At 35.6% G+C, this 21,731-nt stretch overlaps 2 protein-coding genes across 4 annotated transcripts; both read left to right on the top strand.

The window, feature by feature from the left end:
- On the top strand, positions 6,040–8,062 carry LOC18607251 (protein will die slowly). Its single transcript, XM_007041312.2, has one exon. The coding sequence runs from the start codon at positions 6,171–6,173 to the stop codon at positions 7,563–7,565; it is 1,395 nt and encodes a 464-aa protein (XP_007041374.2). The 5' UTR covers positions 6,040–6,170; the 3' UTR covers positions 7,566–8,062.
- LOC18607250 (extra-large guanine nucleotide-binding protein 1) lies at positions 11,358–18,029 on the top strand. 3 transcript variants are annotated; one of them, XM_018115046.1, is made up of 9 exons: positions 11,373–12,639; positions 12,691–13,247; positions 13,380–13,517; positions 13,603–13,707; positions 13,795–13,959; positions 14,623–14,800; positions 15,363–15,604; positions 16,014–16,174; positions 16,700–18,029. In XM_018115046.1, the coding sequence occupies exons 1-9, from the start codon at positions 12,012–12,014 to the stop codon at positions 17,292–17,294; spliced, it is 2,769 nt and encodes a 922-aa protein (XP_017970535.1). In that variant the 5' UTR covers positions 11,373–12,011; the 3' UTR covers positions 17,295–18,029. The 3 variants fall into 3 exon arrangements, with proteins under 3 accessions (XP_017970536.1, XP_017970535.1, XP_017970534.1); XM_018115047.1 differs by having other exon boundaries at positions 11,358–13,247; positions 16,492–16,974; XM_018115045.1 differs by having other exon boundaries at positions 11,373–13,247.

Below are 21,731 nucleotides of genomic sequence, written 5' to 3'. Positions count from 1 at the left end.
CTCTCTCTCTCTCTCTCTCTCTCTCTCTCTCTCTCTCTCTCTCTCTCTCTCTCTCTCTCTCTCTCTTTGCTTTGCCGGCTTTCCTCCTTGGCACTGATCGGGTTTCTCCCTAGCCGGTAGTCGTCCGAGCCTCAACTCTCTCTCTCTAATTTACTCCCTAATCGGCGACATTCTCACTGCACACATTTTTTTGTATTTTTTCGATATTGTTTGGTATATTCTTTTGTATTTGTGGTTGATTATGGTTGTTAGAAGAGTAGAAAAAACTTGGTTGTGGTATTCGGCTGCTAGGGGCTAGGATTTTTTATTTTTTCGATTATTTTTTGGCTTGCAGGTTGTTTCTTGGTTTCAGATTTTTTTGCCCCCCGATTTAAACTACCCAAAACCCAAATCCAACTCCCACAGCCGACAGTACTAAAACCCCATCCAAAGCTTCCCTTTAAAACGAGCTATCAACCCTCATTTCTCATTGTATTTTTTGATGATTTTTTTTGTTTTTTGGTTGTGGATTTGTGGCTGCTAGGAAGCTTACTAGGGATTTTTTATTCTTGATGCTGCTTGGGTTTTTCTGATTTTTGATTCCTCCGCTTGCTGATTCTACAGTGGGACTTTATACACTCAGCTTTTGGTCGAGTGTAGTGCCTCCACCACCCTGCCAGACGTGAATTTTTCGTGTCTGGCAGGGTGAGGGAAGTGCCTGGCAGGGTGCGTCCACACCCTGCCAGTCGTACCCTCTCCCATTTTCTTCTTTTTTGTTTTTTTTCTTTTTTTGTTTATATTTTCATTTATTTTTAATTAATAAAATTTATTATGATTTTTCTTTTTTATAGTGTCTACGTATCGGAATGGGGGAGATGGGTTAATTTGGAGACAAAAAAAATATTTTGAGGCAATGTAGCATCAGCACTTTTGACATTATTGGGGATGGGACCTTAGCCACTTTACTGCTGAAAGAGTAGACGAATTGTAGGGCTAGCTTTGTTGTTGTCTAATGTTCATTTGTCTCTTTCATGTCACCGTTATTGGCAAATGCATCGACCATCGTCCATTTCTAGAACAAGAAAAGCAATTTTGGAACAGTAGCAAACTATGTTAGTAGTATAGTACTTCCATTAGAAGGAAAGACACAAGACATAATTGTGATGGGCTGACCTGCAAACGAATTTGCACCTCTTTTCTTGTTCGGAAGCAATGGGAAAAGACTGGTTCTGGCAGAAAAGATATCTGGGGTGAGGCCATGAGAGTGAGAGTCTTTAAAGTAAGCATGATGTTACTGTCATTGAAGTCTACACTTGTTCTTCCCAAAGAGCATGAATACTAACCCTGTGGCTGTAAGTCACCCATAACCCATCATGGATCTGTCTTTAAAGGTTTGAAAAAGATTTCAAAGAAGTACATGTCCTCCTTAATCACGGATCGTCACTGTTTCAAGGACAAGAACAGAGGTTATAAGTCATCAAAACTTAATTGCCAAGTTTCAGTATGTTAGCACTTGGCATAGTCATGAACAAGCATTCTTGAACTGGATCAAACAGCCACGGCAATCCATCATCGGATTGGATTGGCAGATTGAGATTAGCAGCCGAAGCTGACTATGAATTACTGAAATTTCTTAATTAGTTGGCATCGAATTTCAGCAGCAGTGAAGCGTGTTTGATAATTTTGCATAGCGTAGACAAATCCTCCCAGTAATTAGTGACACGTTTCACATGCCACCATTTTGTTCATATTATACTTTTCCTTCACACTTGTAAGTGTATAATTTTCATTCCTTGGTTACGTAATTGGATCCTATACAAGACATTATGGAACTATAATAAATTTTGTAGGTAAATTTATCAATATTTTGTTAAAATTTTATTATAAATTAATAAAAAAATAATCAATAATTAAAAATGATAATACGTATTGTTTAATAAGTATTTTCAAGACACAATTATTTAATATCTGTTTTGAATTCGAATAAATATGGATATCACTCTTTGAATATCATAATTTTTTTAATAAAAAATATTTCATCGAAAATATCTAAATTTCTTGTGATGTTGTTCACAGTACGGGAACATCGAACATGTTCAGTCACCTCAGACAAGTTATAATAGCGTACAATAAATTCAATAAAAAAATAATCCAATTCTTTAATATGCACTTAATCCTCGATGCTGTTTTCTTCTTACCAATTCTTCTTGTTTATGACTTCATTAATCTTGGAATACAAAAGGTGATCTTCAAAAAATATATAAAAATATAAATAATAATTAAAGTTAAAGATGATTATTATCGATTAATTTAGTAGCTGACTGCCACATGCTAGAATCCAAATTTTCTCAGGTTCATGCTTATGTAATCTTATTAATTACTTCTTGACATAAAAAGATCTTATAGCCATTAAATGATATGGGGGCTTGTTCATCACTCAGGAAACGTGTTTGATGATGAGCAGACAAAAAATAAAATAATTTGGTAAACTAATAAAGCAATTAATTCCCAATAGAAAATCAACATCTAATTATATTTTTTTTTAGGGGATGATCATCTGATCTGGGTAAACCTTGCTATATTTTGCCAAGCAATTGGAAGGTGTTTGTTGATCAGTGGACAGCCCGAAAGGTACTGGAAAACTAGGATTTTGATAAGGAAATGATGACATTTGTTACATTAAATTATCTACGTAAAATAAAACAGATGGCACTTGCCATCTTTCAGATCCATTTTTCTCCCAATTTCAACTTTCCATTTTCTTGGGGATATCCTTTGATTAGCAGACTGGAAATGCATTGGTTGGATGATTAGCAGACAAGCATGAGCTAAGCTTCTATTTAGGACTTTATTTAATTTGACTTCTGAAGTGTTTTACTTTAATTTTTACGCAGACTAAGATTTTTTTTTATTTTAATGCATTTTATATAAAATTTTGAAAAAATTATAATATAGATGTTCGATGTTTTTAAATATAAAAAATATTATGAAAAATAAATTTATAATATAAAAAATAACAACATTAAGTGTTTAAAAACGAAATGGGAATTTCGTCTCTTTTAACTAGGGAATTTGCCCTTTATACTTTTTGCAATGGCTATAGACTTTTAAACAGGAGCCAAGTGTCCTAGATATAAACTTAAATTATACTTAATTTTCCGTGAATAAAATTGACAACATATATAGTATAGTCCCTACACTAGGAATAAAATTGATTAAAATATAAAACCTTTTAATGCACACGTATTAACTTATCATCTCTTCTAGTTAATTCTGCTTCAAACAATAAAAAAAATTAAATTTAGATATTAATAAAAAAAAAGAAACGAATTTATAAAACAAAAATGTTAGGTGAAAATATACTATATGCTACATCGTAACGCTTCTAGAGAGAGAGAAGGTACTTTAAGTGATTTTAACTATTTTTTTTTTGTTGTAATAATTAAAATTATGTGAACATTTATTTATACGTGGTACGTCAATTTCACTCTTATAATTCAAGTTGGCTGGTTCTGCTAAAAGTCAACAACCATTTTTTTAGAAAAACGTGACCCAAAATTTCAAAAAAGCTTCTATAAGGAAATTAATATGCCACAACTACCAGCAACAGTAGGATATACATTGAATAAATACATGATATACAATGTTATGCCGACCAGCAACTTTATATTATTAATTTTAAGTAGCGTATATATACCCATATATATAGGAGTGACGTAAGGCAAATAGCTTCACATGTTTGGTTGCCCCAGACAAGTATCTTTGTCCCCGTTGATTAAGAACCTCAACATATGCCATCATGCTAACGTGGTGTGACCTGTCCAGACGACACATGTAGACATGCCATTGGCCAGCATGGATTACGTGGCAAGAAGAAAGCATACCCAAATTAGTTCAATAATGTGAAGAACAAATTTCGTGGCGGCTGGCGTTCGTGGGATGGGATGAAGAAGGTCGTTGTCTCTACCAATCAGGAATTGCAGGTGGCAGCCATTCAAGATCCTTTGACAAATTTTAGCAGCTCGAGAACGTGAAAACCAAAAATGGTTTCTGAGGCGCAGGCGACACGGTTCGTTAGCCTTGGACTTTCTACAGGACAACAACAAAGTGTGTGTGGTTCACCGAACTTGTACACGGCTAGAGAGTACTTGAGCAAGATTGCTATCGTTTTATGTCATGTGAAACTCGAAATTGAAGTTTCCACAAAAAGAGAAACTATGGTTATCACGTTTATATATATTAAAAACTTACTGCCGATCTGTTATGTTGATTATTTTCGAGGAATTTGATCAAGAAGATAATTACCCTAAGAAAAGGATAAGAAGAAAATTGTAAGCTAAAATTTATGGTGGAATGGCATGTCCTTTGGTGGTAATAGAATATAGTACAGATACAGATCAATCTATGCTGATGGAAGCTGCGAGGGTCTACTTCCAAAGGCACTAAAAGCAAAGCATGGGGGGGGGGGGGGGGTCTCTAATTGGCTTGAATCGTCGCCATAGGCTTTGTTTTCAGTTGATTTCTTTGTTTGCCACTATTGTGAAAAGGTGCACTACTGATATGAAACACAATGGCTTGATGTTTCAATCAGCGTGCTAATAATAGTGAAAATAACCTCCCAATCACCTTTGCAAAGGACAAGCAGAACGTTACATTAGGGTATGAAGGAGCGCTCGATCCGATAAAGCATCATTATTTCTGATAAACATGGGCAACTGATCTAGAGTAATCCATGTATGATCATATATCTCCACCTCACATGCATTCCATTCAGCCATGGATCTTTCTATGTTATCCCACATGTAAATGATTGGTTCTGTTCGGATTTGTTTAATTAGTTCAAACTTTATATGGATTAAGGAATGAGAGTAAGAATCGAGAGAACAAATGATGCTATCCATACATTAGCTTAATTAATTATAAACTTAGTTTGACAAATATATCATATTGTTTAAACTACAAATGAATTGATTGATGATTTTGTCAATTCTAGTATTCAAAAAACTCATGATTTTATGTTTTTTATTAATTAATTTAGAGTGGCGGTAACAGGGTGTAATTTGCATGCTTGTATGGTTTAATTATAATTAATGCACTGAAGTTTGCTTTACAAAAAATTAGTCATATACAAGAACAAGATAGGTAATTATGAAGAAATGAAAGTTAAATCAATCTGCCATTCTTTTATGTACTTAATTATATACGTGTCCTATCTACCTCTAAGCCTTAAACTTGAATACAAGACTTTCATAGCATTAAAGATTGCTCAAGAATAAAGCTAACATGAAATGTTGCTTCGTAATGAAAGGGTGTAAAGGCTTGGAAAAAGACACAAGAATAACCAAAATTAAAAAGAGAAAAAAAGGAAAACAAAGCTTTGCCTAACATCCTTTATTTACTTTAAATCCTAAAAAGGAAAACCCTATCTTAATAAAGAATCTTTGATTTACTATTAAGCTTTCCCAATGTAAAAAATGTTATTGAATTTATATTGATATATCATCGATATATAATATTTATAAATTATCACTTAATTACGAAATATCACTACGAGAAATTAAGGCAGAAACAACTTGTTTTTGTTTTTTTAGGAAAGGGTTTTGCATTACGTACTTGCATGTTTTTGACTATTTCAAAATTTCAATGGTCAATATCTTCCTAACTATGAAAACTTATGGTCAAACTTCTAGTCTCCTAACCCTTTCACATGCAACAAAACCCTTTTTCTCCTTTGGGAAATCCAAAGGAATTTCTATTTTTAAATTTCAAAATTTTGCTAATCCTGACGTGTGAAGATTAAACGTTGCGAAGATCCAAGCAATTATCTGTTACTACCACTAGAAAACAATAATACAATGAACAGAAAAAGAAAACAAAAAGAAAGAGAAATTTCATTTCCAACTTTATTGTAGTTTCCTTGTTACGGGCACACCCGGTTTGCCGGTTCGTAATGATTACGATTCATCCCACCACGTGTCAAGAACCCAGAGCCTCAGATTACCTACCACTATTCATTCCCATCTATATATATACTCCTTTTGCCCGACCATTTTTCCAGTCTCTGTAATCCTATCAAAAGCAAAGAAATTAGAAGCAAACACTCAAATTTTTTCTCCTATCCCTTCATTTTATATCAAATTTCTTGTCCAATTTTCAGTTTATTTCTCATTGTTAATTTTATCAGGAAACAGATGAGAAACGACGGTGGTGAAACGATGGTTATGGAGCGAAACAGCCTCCATAAACGACCAAATCTGAGTTCTCTCTTCCAACAATCCGAACCTTCTTTGTTTTCTGTGAAAAATAGCGTTGTTGTAGAAGACGTGTTCCCCAATAGCAAAAGCAGTGCCTCTTTGGCAAGCCCGAGGAATTCCAACTGCACAACGACAAGCGGCGAGGGTTCTCCTTACATTATGTCACCATGGAACCAACCTTCTCCGTACAACAAATCTCCATGGATCGCCCCATCTCCACTCGAGAATGATTTTGGCCAAAACGGGCTTATTGGGTCCATTGTACGAGAAGAAGGTCATATTTATTCGTTAGCTGCTTCTCGAGATTTGTTATACACGGGTTCTGATAGCAAGAACATCCGCGTGTGGAAGAGCTTGAAGGAGTTTTCAGGTTTTAAAGCTAAAAGTGGCTTGGTTAAAGCCATTATTGTTTTGGGTGATAGGATCTTCACTGGTCATCAAGACGGTAAAATCCGTGTCTGGAACGTTTCATCTACAAACCCTAGTGTCCACAAAAGATTCGGTAGTTTGCCAACTTTGAAAGATATAATTAAAAGCTCCGTTAAACCCAAGAACTACGTTGAAGTTCGGAGGAAACGTAGCGTTCTGCGAATCAAGCACTTCGACGCTGTTTCTTGCTTGAGCTTGAACGAAGAGCTTGGGTTGTTATACTCAGGATCTTGGGATAAAACCTTGAAAGTTTGGCTACTGGCGAACTCGAAATGCTTGGAATCCATCGACGCTCATGATGACGCCATAAATTCTGTCGTGGCAGGATTCGATAGCCTGGTCTTTACGGGGTCGGCAGATGGGACAGTCAAGGTATGGAAGAGAGAGTTGCAGGGGCAAGGGACCCAACATTTCCTGGTTCAATTGTTGTTGAAGCAAGAAAACGCTGTGACAGCACTGGCTGTGAGCCAAGAATCAGCTGTGCTGTATTGCGGATCGTCTGATGGGCTTGTCAACTTCTGGGAACGTGAAAAGCACCTGTCACATGGCGGGGTCCTTAGGGGCCATAAAATGGCAGTGCTGTGCTTGGCGACAGCCGGGAATTTGGTGTTTAGCGGGTCAGCCGATAAGAGCATATGCGTGTGGAGAAGAGAACAAGGTGGAATTCACACGTGCCTTTCTGTCTTAACAGGTCACACCGGCCCCGTCAAATGCCTAGCCGTTGAAGAAGACCACCAAACATCAACCAAGGCTGATCGAAAGTGGATTGTTTACAGTGGCAGCCTGGACAAGTCCGTCAAGGTGTGGCGCGTGTCGGAACACGCTCCGGACTTGAAGGAGATCAAACATGGTTACCTCAACGGGTACGCGGCCAATGATGACGCTGTGATGGGAAAGAGGTAACCGGCTGAAGCAGGCACTGTCAAAGTGAAAAAAAAAAGGGTAGAAAACGAAGGAACAGTAGCACGCGGAGCCACGGCATCTCAGAAAGTTGCATGGCGCCGCGTCGTGGTCCCTGTCTGATTCGAGCCTTCCCCTCGAAGTCACTTTTGGTAGGTGTGGACGGCGCCACCTGTACAAATCGAATGACTTTAACCAATGTCAGAGTGCCACATCGGGAAAAAAAAGTTAAAAAATGGATATTCCGAATTTTCGAAGTCCTAGCACAAAGAAAAAAACAATTATTTGCTTTAATTTTGTTTGCTGCCTTTATGTAAATGTATGAAAAGCACGTATTTTGCCTCCAAGAATTGTTGCTAAAAAGGGGTGGGAGGCGCCTCACTATTGAAAAGTACATTACTTATAGCCCAAGGTTGACAAAATGCATTGATTTGGTAAATGACTTTTTGGTGTTCCTCTTCCAACTCACTTTGCAGTTTTCCAATTTCTAATTCGCTTCATTTACTCTACTATTTGATGTAATGTGATCTTTTATGAGTATGAGTATCAGATTTAGTACTTTATGTGAAAGATGATTAAAAGATAATTATATAATATTATAAATTAAGTTAATGATTTGATTTGAATAAAATTAAAAATAAAGAGATAGCGATCGTTAATCCCTGTCACCACATTTGATCTACCTTGATAAGTATGTCGAGGCGAAAATCACTAGTTTCGTGACTTTGTAACTTGTTGTTTACAAATTTGAACAAACTTGGGAGTTGATTTTTTTTCACTCCATTAATTGTGAAAGAGACCCATCAAATCGTATGCTGCAATTGCAATGTTGGCGCCTACATATTTTAAGCAGCCTTAGTATAACTAAATTATTTGAGGATGAACTTTATCCCAATTCCAACTAAGTCTAGCCTTAGTATCTGAATTGATTTAGTTGACTTTGTTGGACAATAAATTAGAGAAGTTTAATAGCTTATCATACATGTACATGTACATGTGTGTCATGTTTTGGTTAAATAGCGTACGCTTTAATCTTGAGTAAAACCACATTATTTTCCAAGCTTTTAATCCCATATTAAAATCATGCATTGACCAATTGATATGCAACCAGATGATTACCAAAAGTGATTATCAAATTTGTTTAAAATGAGTATTATGTTACAAATCAAAATAATCTATCAAAATTGATTGAACTTAATTAATTCGATTCAAATTTTTCTATTTTGATACTAATTGATTATAAAGTTAGATTTATTTGATTATTTCTATCGATTGAAAAATCGATCATGAGTATTTATACTTTTTAAATATACATTTATTTATTATTAATTTTTTTAATATATATATATATATACACGATTAAATTAAAAACATTTATGCTTTGTTAATGAAACGTTAAGCAAAATATTTTAAAAATATTATACGTATTATTAATAGTTAAAATTAATCAAATTGATCGAAATAATGATAAATTAAGATGTCACTGACTCACTTTATCACCATAAATATAGCTTGTCTTCTTGCAAGGACTCAGCAAGAAATGAAATTTAATGGCCTGGGTTCAGCCATTTATTAATATCCATAGAAATTGACAAGCAATTTTGGATGGTTTCAACTGTGAATATAAATTGAGAAAGATTTTGAGGTTTTCATTTATCCCAAAAGAATTTAATTGGATTTAATTTTATTTTGGGTTAATGAAGTTCCAACCCATGGGCTTGTTATGACCCAAAGAATAATGGGCCTTAAGGAACACTTTGTTCAAGTTTCTCAAGTCCTAATAAACTACTCACACCCATCTGTCATTATTTTTGACATTAAGCTGTTCCAATTTACTAATTTTTAACTTTATTTTTCTTTTTTTTTAAATACCGAAAAATGAAATTTTATTAAACGATTTCACATTACTTTTAGTTATAATATTGATTTTTAACTTCCAAGTCCCATATGCAACTTTGAATTATTTTTCTAAACAAGATTAATAAATACATCCAAAACCTTCCTCTCTCGGCAATGAGAAGTCAGTACTATACTCGAGCATTTAATTTATTAATTGATGTATGATCTCTTTATTTAAAAAATACGGTTTGAATTTCTTTTTCTTAATTCTTTTTAAAAAAAGGTGATACTCGTGAAAAATGTCAATGGAAAAAGAAAATTCACATTAAACATTTTCAAAGCGAATCCCATGTGCCAATCCTCTTCATCATTTACCAAGTCAAAGATAAGACCTTAATCAATGGGTGAAACATGCACTAGTTTCTACCAAAATTGTCCTCTTCAACCGCACCTTTTGGCATTGTGATTGAGTTTTCCTTTTTGTCTTTTTATTTACTTCACTTATATGTCAAATTTTGAATTTTATTTTATTTTTTCCAAAAAGAAAAGGCATACATTGACCAATTCATTCATTTGATTAGAAATAAAGTAGTGCAAAGTCAATCGAGACATCATATATTATTGCATTCGAGACATTATGTTTTAAATAATATATTTATTACACGATAATAGTAATCTTAAAGACAAAAGAATCTTTACTTTATAACTTCAAATACAAATCCGAATTAACAAATTAAGTCGTTTTTTACTAATTTTAGTTTTAGTATTGAATTAGTGCATAATCCATGTTATAAGTTCGAAATATTATATTTTAAACGATATATTTATAATACAATAAAAATTAAAAACAAAAAGAAAAATTATATTTTATTACCTCAAGTGCAAATCCCAATCAACTAATAAAGTCGTTTTAATAGTTTTAATAACTTTATTATATTAAGAATTTTCCAATTACGAGTTCAAACCTGGTGACAAATGGACCTTTTCACCAAGCAAAAGACTTCCTCAACTCAAACTCTTCCCTATTTGTTTACCAAGTCAGACAAAGACCCAAATTACGTGTGCCAAACACGTCTTAATCTTTTATATTCCTTTCCTTTTTATTTAATCTTTACTAATTAAACAGCAATAAATTGAAATTAAGGAAGCGGTTAATTTAATAAGAAACACTTCATATTTTTCCTTCTTTCCATACTTTCTCCTTCCACCTTTCACTTTCCTAACGTTATAACAAATTTGACTTACGATAGTATTTTTTTCTTTTAATATTATCATTTTTTTAATCGCACTCTTTTTTATCGTTTATCAGTATTTTTATAAAGTTAATTACATTATACGAATTTTTTTATGATATTTTGAGTAAAATATGGCCGTAAAAGTTTCATGGAATGGAGAAAATATGAAAAATAAACTTGTAAATACTTTTTGACTTTGAAATTAAAACTTATCCATATGTTTTAATTATTTTAAAAAATTGGTTCAAGAAGTAAAAAGTTTTCCCTTGGAATCACATAAGTAAATTAAAAAAATTTCTTTGTTTGGTGTCGTTTCCATAATTTGACTGTCGAGTTTTAGATTTCATATTTAGTAATAAAAAAAACTTTAACTTTTAAATAGTAAATCTTGAATTTTTTATCTTAATTATGTAAATAAATTATTTATTAATAAAAGTAATATTAATATTAAAAATTTACTAAATTCTAAACGAAACATTGAGTAAAAAACTTTTATTAGTAAAGGAAGTATGCCATCATCTCTCTATATAAACAAAGATTAAATTTCCTCCCAAATAGAGAGAAAATCTCTCATTTTTCCTTAATTATTGCATTTCTTTTCATTTTCTCCAAATTTTCTCGTCATTTTCTTAATTTACTCGGCATCCAAACATAACGTTAGGTGACGTAATTCCAAAATGGCGTCATAACCAATTGGCCTCCGCATTCGGTCGTTCTCCACTCGACACTGTTTTTATTAATTCTCCTTTGACATTGACACATTTTCAAGCAAAGAAAGCGCCCTCCAATTTTCCTCTCCCCCTTCGTGTTTCCCAGCAGTTTCTTCTCCAGCGTGTTGACGTGGAAAAACAATGAATAATTCAAAGACAATTATGTCCAGTCAGTCATCTCTCCAGTCTCCATCGTTTACTGGTAAGGGAAGACTCGGCATTTTCATTCTTCTTTATTATTGTTTGCAACCATTTTCATTCTCATTTCTCTGGGAAATTTCCCAGTTTCACTTCTATGGGCCAATCCCTGTAGGTTTCCCATCTTCCTTTTTAGTTGTTTTGTCTTTTAGACCTCAAAGAAAGAGAAGAACAAAAAAACGGAGGGTCTTTTGTAGGTGATGAAGGGAAAGAAAATAGCTTTATTTGATTGTTTGAATAGGTTGTTAGCAGATTGTAGTTCTGGTGGCTAATGGGTGTTAAAGTTTGATTCTTTTGGTTGTCGGGGGATATGCTTCATGGGTTTCTGATGTAGGCTGTTTTTTCTTCATGGGAATTTGAGGTTTTTTGGTTTGCTTCATGGGTTTTTGAGATAATTGGTTATTTTTCTTGGGTTTATGGGATTGGGATTGGTGGCTTGATTCTTGAAATTGAGACTTAAAGAAGCGATGGCTGGCCTTTTAAGGAAAATTCTTCCTGTTGGGAAATCAACTGCTCAAGATGACGATAATGATAACGATAATGTTGAATACTCATTTGCTATTGAGTACCATGGTCCTCCGGTCCCTTATGATATCCCCAAAGCAGTTCCGGTGGACGTTGACCAACTCCCCACTGCTGCCACAGTTTCCTCTTCCTATGTTTTGAATGAGAATTCAGTGCCAGTTATCCAACCAATTGTAAAGGCTAATCCAGTGAAGCAAAAATGGTCCGAAGATAAAAAATTTGGTTCTCGACCTGGCTCAGCTCGAAAATCCATTGATCGTCCTGGTGTGTCCAATGAATCATCAATTCAAGTTGATAGCTTGGATACATTAGGTCAGGGAATTGATGGTGGGTGCAGAACGAAATTATGTGATGGAATGGGAAGTTCTGGTAACCTGGAAATTTCTGTTGTTCATGATAGTTTGCAAAAATCATCAGGAGGGTTGGCAGAGTTGGAGCTTACTGATCATGGTGAGGAAGGCTTAGGGTTGCAGAAGTATATGGATCCTCCTGATTCTGATACAACAGAGTCAGTTTCAAGCTCACCTGTGCTTTCATCATCTGATGTCTCTTTCCAAAAGGGGGAGGATGGTAACAATGAGACTCCTTGCCATGTCAGAAGACCATCCGTTGTAGAGGATGCTAACAATGAGACTCCTTGCCATGTCAGAAGACCATCCGTTGTAACTTTCCTTGATCCTGAATCAGGTGCAATGGTTCAGGAAGATTCCAGCTATTATGAGACAGAAAGCATCGATGCTGCACAACCCATTGCAAGGAACGGGAAAAAGGGGTCATGCTATAGGTGCTTAAAGGGAAACCGGTTTACAGAAAAGGAGATTTGCATTGTTTGTAATGCTAAGTATTGTTATAAGTGTGTACTGAAAGCAATGGGGTCGATGCCAGAGGGAAGAAAATGTGTTACTTGCATCGGTAAGAAGATAAATGAGTCAAGGCGAGAAACTCTTGGAAAATGTTCTCGGCTGCTCAAGCGGCTGCTCAATGAGTTGGAAGTTCAACAGGCAATGAGTTCCGAGAAAACGTGTGAGGCAAACCAGTTACCACCTGAGCTGGTTGTTGTGAATGGAGAGCCACTGAGTCAAGATGAGTTGCATAATTTGCAGATCTGCCAAAACCCGCCAAGAAAGCTAAAACCAGGATTCTATTGGTATGATAAATTATCTGGTCTTTGGGGAAAGGTAATAACCAGACTTTGTTCATGTCCTTCCTTTCCTTTTCTTTTTTTCTATTTTTTTTTTTTAAAAAAAGGAACTATTCTAACTTCCAATCTGTTGCATTAACATTGAACTACTGTTCTGTTAAACAATCAGGAAGGACATGGGCCTTGCCAGATTATTACTGCGCAGCTAAATGTTGGAGGTCACCTGAAGGCTAATGCTAGCAATGGAAATGCAAATATAGTTATAAATAATCGAGAGATTACTAAAAAAGAGCTGTGGATGCTGCAGGTTGTTATACTGTACATGATTAAGTTTTTTAAATTATGATTTTTTAGACATTTAAGTTCAATGCCATTTTGTTAAATATTTGCAGTTGGCAGGAGTTCATTGTGAAGGAAAACCTAGCTTTTGGCTAAGTGCAGATGGATCCTACCAGGAAGAGGGTCAGAAGAATGTAAAGGGGCCTATATGGGACAAGGTATATATGCACGTGGATATGCATACAGCAGGCATTATATTTTCCTTATATCATGTACCAATAATAACATTAGGTTTTTATTTTCAGATGGGAGTTAAGCTTTTTTGTGCTCTCTTGTCTTTGCCGGTTCCTCCTGTTACTGTGAATCCTGCTGGAGAAGATGTCAGCCGGGAAACCCTAGAGCAGCAAGTTCTTCACAAACTTCTTCTAGTTGGCTATCAAAAGTCTGGCACAAGTACGATATATAAGCAGGTAATATATCGATGGAGGCAACTCATTTCAACTAACATTTACCCTCATTTTGGTGGCTGTAAATAGAATTTATGTTACTTTTGCTTTTTTAACATATACCTTTCTTCTATCATTCATCCTAAGATGGCGATCTTGGACCTTGAGCTGACTTACCAATGGGCTTTGTCAACCAAAATTGATAGGTCTCATCAGTTCAGCCATGAAAAGAGGCCTTTGACAACAACCTAGATTGTTTAAAGGATTGAGGAGCTTGAACAAGAGTGATGGAATTGGGAAAACACAATGTATAGATTTAATTTTCTGTTTTCTTTAAAAGATAAGTTAAAGTAATTTTTGTCTGTAGATTTACCCTGGAAAATCTAAAAGAAAAAGGAACATATTTGCCTTCATTTCATCGCTAGAAGAAGAGGCCCTGAATTCTAACTTGTTCCAATAACCTTTTGAATTGTTTCTATTTCTTAAGCCATTATAAATGTGTTAAAGTGCAATTGGTGATCAAGAAAGTAAATCAATCCTCATTAATGCTTCTATACTCACAACTATCTTTGATTATGATTTAAAATTTTCTTCATATTTATGACAATTAAATTTGGTTTTGTGACACTGGAAATGCAGAATAGGCTTTCTAAATGAAGCATTAAATTTGTTACTTGCTTATCTCAGGCCAAGATTCTGTATAATATTTCTTTCTCTGAAGATGAGCGCCAAAGCATCAAGTTGATGATCCAAAGCAATTTGTATGGGTATTTCGGCATATTGCTTGAGGGTCAAGAACGGTTCGAAGAAGAAAGCCTACAAGAAACTAGAAAAAGCCAGATTGCTGATGGATCTGGTTCTTCAGGTACAATAAGTAGTGGTTTGTTCAGTACTCAATTTCACCAATTTTTTTTTTCTTTTCTCTGAGAATTTTCTTATTAAATTATAATTCTAAACCTTTTTGACATTAGTTTATAATTTATAGATACATTTTCAAGAAAACCTTTTAAACTTTCTCCCCTGTAATACTTCAATCAGTTGTGATAAGCCTCATAGGTAGCAAGATGATCTGTAAAAGCCTTAGTGGACAGGCTTCAGGTATTTACTTTTAGGTTTTCCCACTATTATTATACATAAAGAACAAGAATGTCAGCAGACTAATAATCAAATGTTTAATAGACAAATTTACCAGTGAAATGGATTTTTATTGGTATCTGTTGTATCTAAATGCCCTTAGTTATATTACTGTTAGTATATTATTTCTTTTTTTTTTTTTTTTCTGAAAGTGTAGTAGTAGCTGTGCTCTTGCACTTTAGATGTGTATTATTTGGATTTCTTGTAATATATTGGGCTAGAGGAAACTTGCATTTGGCATAGAATAATTGACTTTATTATGGAATAGAGTTTGAGCTTTCTGTTTACTACAGGCAGTGCAAGCCAGATTGATGGTCAAACAAAATATTCCATTTGCCGAAAACTGAAAGCTTTCTCAGATTGGCTTGTACAAGTGATGGTGTCTGGTAATTTGGAAGCCATCTTCCCAGCTGCTAGTCGTGAATATGCACCGTTTATTGGGGAGCTGTGGAATGATGCAGCCTTTCAGGCCACGTATAGCAGGAGGCATGAACTAGAAATGCTGCCCAGAGTGGCTACTTATTTCCTAGAACGGGTAAGCCCACTCTATGGGGTCCAACTTCTAACCTCCCCTCTCCCTTTTAACTTTTTTTTTCTTTTTTTGTGCTTTTTGGATATTAAAATATGCTTGTCTAATTTGTTTACTGATGCTTTCCTGGTTAGCTATTCTATATACTGTGGTATAAATTTTATAACATGCATAGTTTGCCGTATACTTCAAGTTTGCTGCCACTGCCAGTGAGCAATTTCTTTATCCTGCCAACTAAAACTTTTTGATAAAACTAAATTGGCAGCTGAAATTGCTAGTTTTTTAGTTAATTTGTTGAAGCTTGAAGAAGAAAGGTGCAGGATCTGGCAGCATTGTGACTTCTATGACTACTCTTCACTTTATTGAATTCTGGTTTCTTAGCAACTCTGATAGTTTAAGGCTATCTTCTTCTCAGGCTGTTGAGATCTCAAGCATGGATTATGAGCCCTCTGACATGGACATCTTGTATGCTGAGGGAATTACATCATCCAATGGAATTTCTTGCATGGAATTCTCTTTTCCCACAATAGAACAAGAAAGCTCTATTGATGGTTATCAGCATGACCCATCAGCGAGGTTAGTTATATTCTATTTTATACGTAAATTATTTACTTTTATTTGCTACAAATGCCTTAAAACTTGTTTAGATGCCTTGTGATGTCCCGAGTAAATCTCATCTTGAAAAAGAAAGACCGAGTTGTTGGTGATGTTGATGACTGATCAGCTGCAATCTCAAGCAACTCAAATTATTTTCAACCAAATTACAGTTCATTGCATCTAACACATCCTTAAAGTAGGAAGAGTGCATCATTGGAAGATTTCATGTTCGTCTTTGGTGAATTTAAGCAATCCATTTTCCTATTGTATCAAATAAAGATTTATCTTTCATACAGGCAAAAGTAGGAATCTTTCATAGGGGCCTTTCTGTTATTTAGAAAAAAGGAGGAAAACAAAGGAATGCTCTTTATCTCCGTCTTCATGGTAATGAAAGGAAAGAGAGAGGTTTCCTTCATATGCTTCAAGCCTCAAAGCTGAGCAGATCTACTACTGGGCACTCACATATATTTATGTAGCTTAGCCTTTCATTCTGTGAATCTGCAGGTACCAACTCATTAGACTGCATCCCAGTAGCCTTGGGGAGAACTGCAAGTGGGTGGAAATGTTTGAAGACGTTAACATGGTCCTGTTTTGTGTCTCCTTGACCGACTATGATGAGTTCTCACTAGACAGAAATGGAGTTCTCACAAACAAAATGTTGGCAAGCAAGCAACTTTTTGAATGTATGGTCACCCATCCAACCTTTGAGGGAAAGGACTTCCTTCTAATACTCAACAAAGCTGACCTGCTCGAAGAAAAGATTGAGCAGGTTCCCCTGACTCGATGTGAATGGTTTCATGACTTCAATCCAGTTATCAGCCATAATTACCATAACCAAACAACCAACTGCAGCAGCAGAAATAATCACACCACACTAGGACAGCGTGCCTTCCACTATATCGCTGTGAAGTTCAAGAGATTGTTCAGTGATCTTACTGGTCGTAAGTTGTACGTTTCAATGGTTACCGGCTTGGAGCCTGATTCTGTTGATGAAGCTCTGAGATACACCAGGAACATTCGTAAGTGGAATGACTATGAATATAGCTTTGTTAACAATGAATTGTCCTCTACGGATATTGAGGCAAGCTCAACCTCATGACCCCTTTTTTTTCTCTTTCAAATGGAAAATAGATAAAACCCCACTTGAATATGTCAGATGTAGAGAAATCAGATTCTTAGACCCGAAACCAAGGTTCTTTCTGCCATTAGTGCAGATTCCTTTATTTATTGGTTTTTTTGTTCTAAATCCATATAACTCAATGGTGAAACAGTGTAAGACATGTTGTATGCTTTAAATCACTGTCAATGCTTCAAATTTAACTTGCAGAAGAATACGGTGAGAAGAAATCAGAAAAGCTTTTGACTTTTGTGCCAAGAATTCCTTTGTTCTATGAACAGCTAATCATATACAGAGCTAAGGGTACAAGATAAATGAACATTGCGAAGCAAAGCTGCCATGAACATATTAATGAAACCATATCCACAACAAAACAACTCTAATTACACAAAGCACGATAAGAAACCTTGTTTTTACTTAGAAGCTCGAAAAAAAGTTACAATGGAACTTCTTAATCACTTTTTTTTTTTTCTCAATCACCAAGGCACAAACCGATCCATAAGCAAACAGACAGTAGCTTCTGACATTGTGGTTTCTTTGTTATCTTCTTTAGCTTCCTTCTCTTCAACATGTCCTTCCTTGGCAAACTGCTGGTCTTTTTTGGCACTTGACAAGAATGGCCTTCTTGCTCGGACTTTCTCTTTGAGCTTTGCTAGCTCATCCATCCACCCTCCTACGACTGCAGACATTTTTTCTCACAAAAAATTGAAGAAAAAAGAAATTTTCTTTTTCTCTCTTGGTAATGTGTTCTCTTGCTTTTGCTTTTCCTCTTTTTGTTTGAGGAAAAGAGAGGGGAACTAAATGGGTTTATATAGAAGAAAAATGAGAAAGAGTTGTGGTTTTAACAAAACCACCGAAGTGTTTTATTAGTGGTGTCGAGGATGTGGGCTTTGACTAGTTGGAAAGGAAAAATCAGCGTGTGGTCGGCCCCCAGATACGGTTAAAACTGGTAGAAAAGGATGGGGGACTGGATATTCCCCAGTCCCAGCTATGAATATCTCCTATGTGAAAGTTCTGCCATGTATATGCTCATACCGTCTTCACTATTTAAGAAAACGAGAGATTCTCAATCTCTCCTCTCTCTACAGCTTGACCTTTGATACCTTTCCCGTACGAGGATCAGGCGCCTGATTGGGTACAAGCAAAGTAGACACAAGAAATTCTTCTATAATGTTGTGGGCTGCTGGTGTGGTATCTTTTGTCAGTTATAGTTAGAGCCCATGTTTTCTTCCTTTCTTTTTTCCTCTGGAAGGTTCAATAGAACAGCCTTTAGTTGTTCACGTGGACAGGGAGGTAAGCAACAAAATAGTTTTCCTTCTCGGAAGGTAGGAAAGTTCAATAAAATACAGTGGCCCTGAGCAATGAGCACGTGGCCCCGGTTTGAAGTAGACTTGCTGTAGTATCCTGTCAGGCTGCAGATTCTAGTTTTCCCTAACTCTATTTGGCTTCAATTCTGCATTTCTGCTTCAGTCCTCAGGTTTTTGATTAGCCAGGGGAAGTATCACCTTGACAAAATCTGCAGTCTGAACTGAACTGACAGAAGTGACAATGAAATGGGGGAAGTAAGGACAGCCTCATACTTACATATTTTTCTTTTAAGTATCGTATCTTGTTACCCTTGTGGAACATAACTTTATCAGAAGTTTGATTTCTATTCACCATGAACTCTACTTAGCAGTCCTGTCTTAGACCACTTGACATTTTAATCAGGTCTTCCGTCTTCCTCCTTGTCCTCAGTCCATTGTTTTTCACTTTTTCTCCTGATTATTTTGTTATATTTATTGACTCTCAAACTTGATCACTTCAAAGTGTTATGATGGTATTGGGATTTTCTCCATGATATTCAAAGATGAAGGAATTGGAAGATAAAATTCCATGATTTACTAAATGAAGATAAACTATGGGTTTAAGACAGTTTAATTTATAGTAAAAAAGTAGAACAATTATTAGGCTTAGCGGTGTATTTACACAAGCGAATCATTTCAAAACTTAAAAAGGAAAAAAGAAGAAAAAAAAGAAAAGAAAAGAAAAGAACACCATGAATAAACGATCAAACTCTGTTTCAAGGGCTAAAGCAATGGACAAGCATGGAAACAGAACCCTCGGAGCACATGACTCGGGTAACAAAAACTTGCATTAACCCATTTGAGCTTCTTTCTTGTTGTTGTTGAACCACCTGGCCAGACTCAACCCCACTGGCAGCGGCAGGGCTTGAACCACTGGAGAAAAGGGTTTGACCCTTTTCACGTAGCTTGGCGAGCTCAGTCCTCCACTTATCCACAAGCCCAGACATGGTTAGCAATCTTCCAACTTAAATGCAAACGCAGACAACAAAGGAACAAGGTTGTTAATGTAAGCAATGAGAGATGGTTTCAAAGTGTTCTTCAGATGTTCAGGCTTTTTTGGGAGATTGATGCTTCGAAAGTGTAAACTTGGGGTTGGATTTTTATAACAGGCGATTGATGGGTGGTTTTGTGATTGTTAGTCCACGGCGCCCACCTTCTTCAATGGACGATGTATTCACTGTATGCACCTTGCTGTGTGCTTTAAGATAAAGATGACCAAGAAAAGAATAAAGTATTGTTTTGCTTTAAACTATGTTCTCTCTCTCTCTCTCTGAGAGTCAACTGAACTGAGTCCAGCCCTATTGCTTTAAATTATTTCTTTTCAGTTACAGAACAGAATCGATTGACTTTCACCTTGACTGTCTGCTTTATGGTCATAAGATTTCATCATGCAATTTCACATACTGATGGCAATGAAATTTTCAAATGCAAGTCCCCAATTCTGTACTTTGCACGTTAAATGCTAATATTAGCATACTTCATCAATCTCATACCATTAAAAAAATATAAATTAAATCGATTTGCAATTAATTTGTTACAATTTATATTGTTTAAGATAATCTTACTATCTTGTTTTAAAAAAAATTAATAAATTAAAAGTGATGTGAGTACTTAAATATTTTATCCCATTCTAATACATAATTGATTGATACGATATTCTAACACATAGCCAATGCCGATGGGCATGGCTTAAATTTGGTTTTTTAGCTGAAATTTGGCTTGTTAATCTTGAAAGGCTCTCCATCAATCAAAGCCAAAGCATCTTGAAACAGCAGCACTATTACTTTGTTGTGTATCAGGATTCAGGAGAGAAAGGGGCCGAGACAGAGACAAGGTCTAATTGGGGCTTCTCCTGTCCACAATATGAAGTACATGGCTCAAATGCCATGAAGTTGAAACTTTTGTTTGGAGGTGTCTTTCACTGCCTAGCTTTTTCAGTTCTCAAACATGCCATGCTCTGGCTCTGCCTCTGTTAATTATGTTGGGCCAGTTTCAGGGTTTGTGAGAACTGGGAAGATATTAATGTTATCCCTGTCATTGTCAAACTAAGTCCGTTTCACTTGTTCCGATCAAGAACCAAGCAGGATTTCGTAAATCACATCTTTACACAAAGGGTTTTTATAAAGATCAGTAAATAGAAAGCAGACACAAAGAACAAAATACAATCGTGTTATACTTCTTCTTCTTCTTCAAGGGCTAAAGCATTGAACAAGCATGGAAACAGAACCCTCGGAGCAAGGCACTAGAGTTGAGCTGACTCGCATGACTCTGCCGACAAAAGCTCGTGCTACCTCAGTCGAGCTCTTTTCTTGTGATCCAACCACCTGTGTGGACTCAGCAGAAATGGGGCTTGAATCACTGGAGAAAAGGGTTTGACCCTTTTCTCGCAGCTTGCCGAGCTCGTTACTCCATATATCCACAAGCGCAGACATGGCCACACAAAAAAAAGATCTTCCTTGACAACAAAAGGTTAAAGCAAACAAAAAGATATTTGGAAGGGTTTTTTGAGATATTTGAAGATTTTTCTTAGGTTGATTTTTTTGAGATGGTGATGGGTAAGAGTTGCTTGATGTTTGTTTATATAAGGAGGTTGATAGGTGGTTTTGTGGCTGTTTGTCAGCGGCGCACACATTCTTGGGTGGAGGATGAAGTCAAGTGATAAGCATTAGTCCTCTGTATTTGAATCTGTGTGCTTTGGGATAGAGACAAACGACACCATTGGGTCGGTTAAGTAACCCTTTTGTTTTTACAAGAAATTTCGAAACCGCTGCATGCAGATTGTACATCACTTATTTTATGCAGTTTACTCTTGGTCTGAGTCTATTTCAACGTGATATTTTTCGTGGAGGGTTTCACATTATCACTTATTATTACGGATTATATTTTCAATCTAAAATATCTTTTAAATAAAATAAAATCTTTACTTATAAACTAAAACTTCATTCTATCTCTTATTGACGTGAAATACGTAACCCGTATTTAATCATCATGCTCAATCAGATTCCATATGCACAAGAAATGAAGCTGTTACTAAGAATTAATTGAGAGTATATAACAACTCATTTATAAAAAA

The sequence above is a fragment of the Theobroma cacao genome, chromosome 2 (genome assembly GCF_000208745.1).
Source record: "Theobroma cacao cultivar B97-61/B2 chromosome 2, Criollo_cocoa_genome_V2, whole genome shotgun sequence".
NCBI classification, from domain to species: domain Eukaryota; kingdom Viridiplantae; phylum Streptophyta; class Magnoliopsida; order Malvales; family Malvaceae; genus Theobroma; species Theobroma cacao.
This window is presented reverse-complemented; position numbering and strand designations above follow the sequence as displayed.

What these genes read in the sequence shown, in the direction of transcription:
- LOC18607251 (XM_007041312.2), top strand. Translation starts at nt 6,171, where the DNA reads ATGAGAAACGACGGTGGTGAAACGATGGTTATGGAGCGAAACAGCCTC.
- LOC18607250 (XM_018115045.1), top strand. Translation starts at nt 12,012, where the DNA reads ATGGCTGGCCTTTTAAGGAAAATTCTTCCTGTTGGGAAATCAACTGCT. An exon ending in AGGGGCCTATATGGGACAAG is followed by an intron (nt 13,708 to 13,794) that starts GTATATATGCAC and finishes TTTTATTTTCAG; the next exon opens with ATGGGAGTTAAGCTTTTTTG. An exon ending in CAAGTACGATATATAAGCAG is followed by an intron (nt 13,960 to 14,622) that starts GTAATATATCGA and finishes TGCTTATCTCAG; the next exon opens with GCCAAGATTCTGTATAATAT.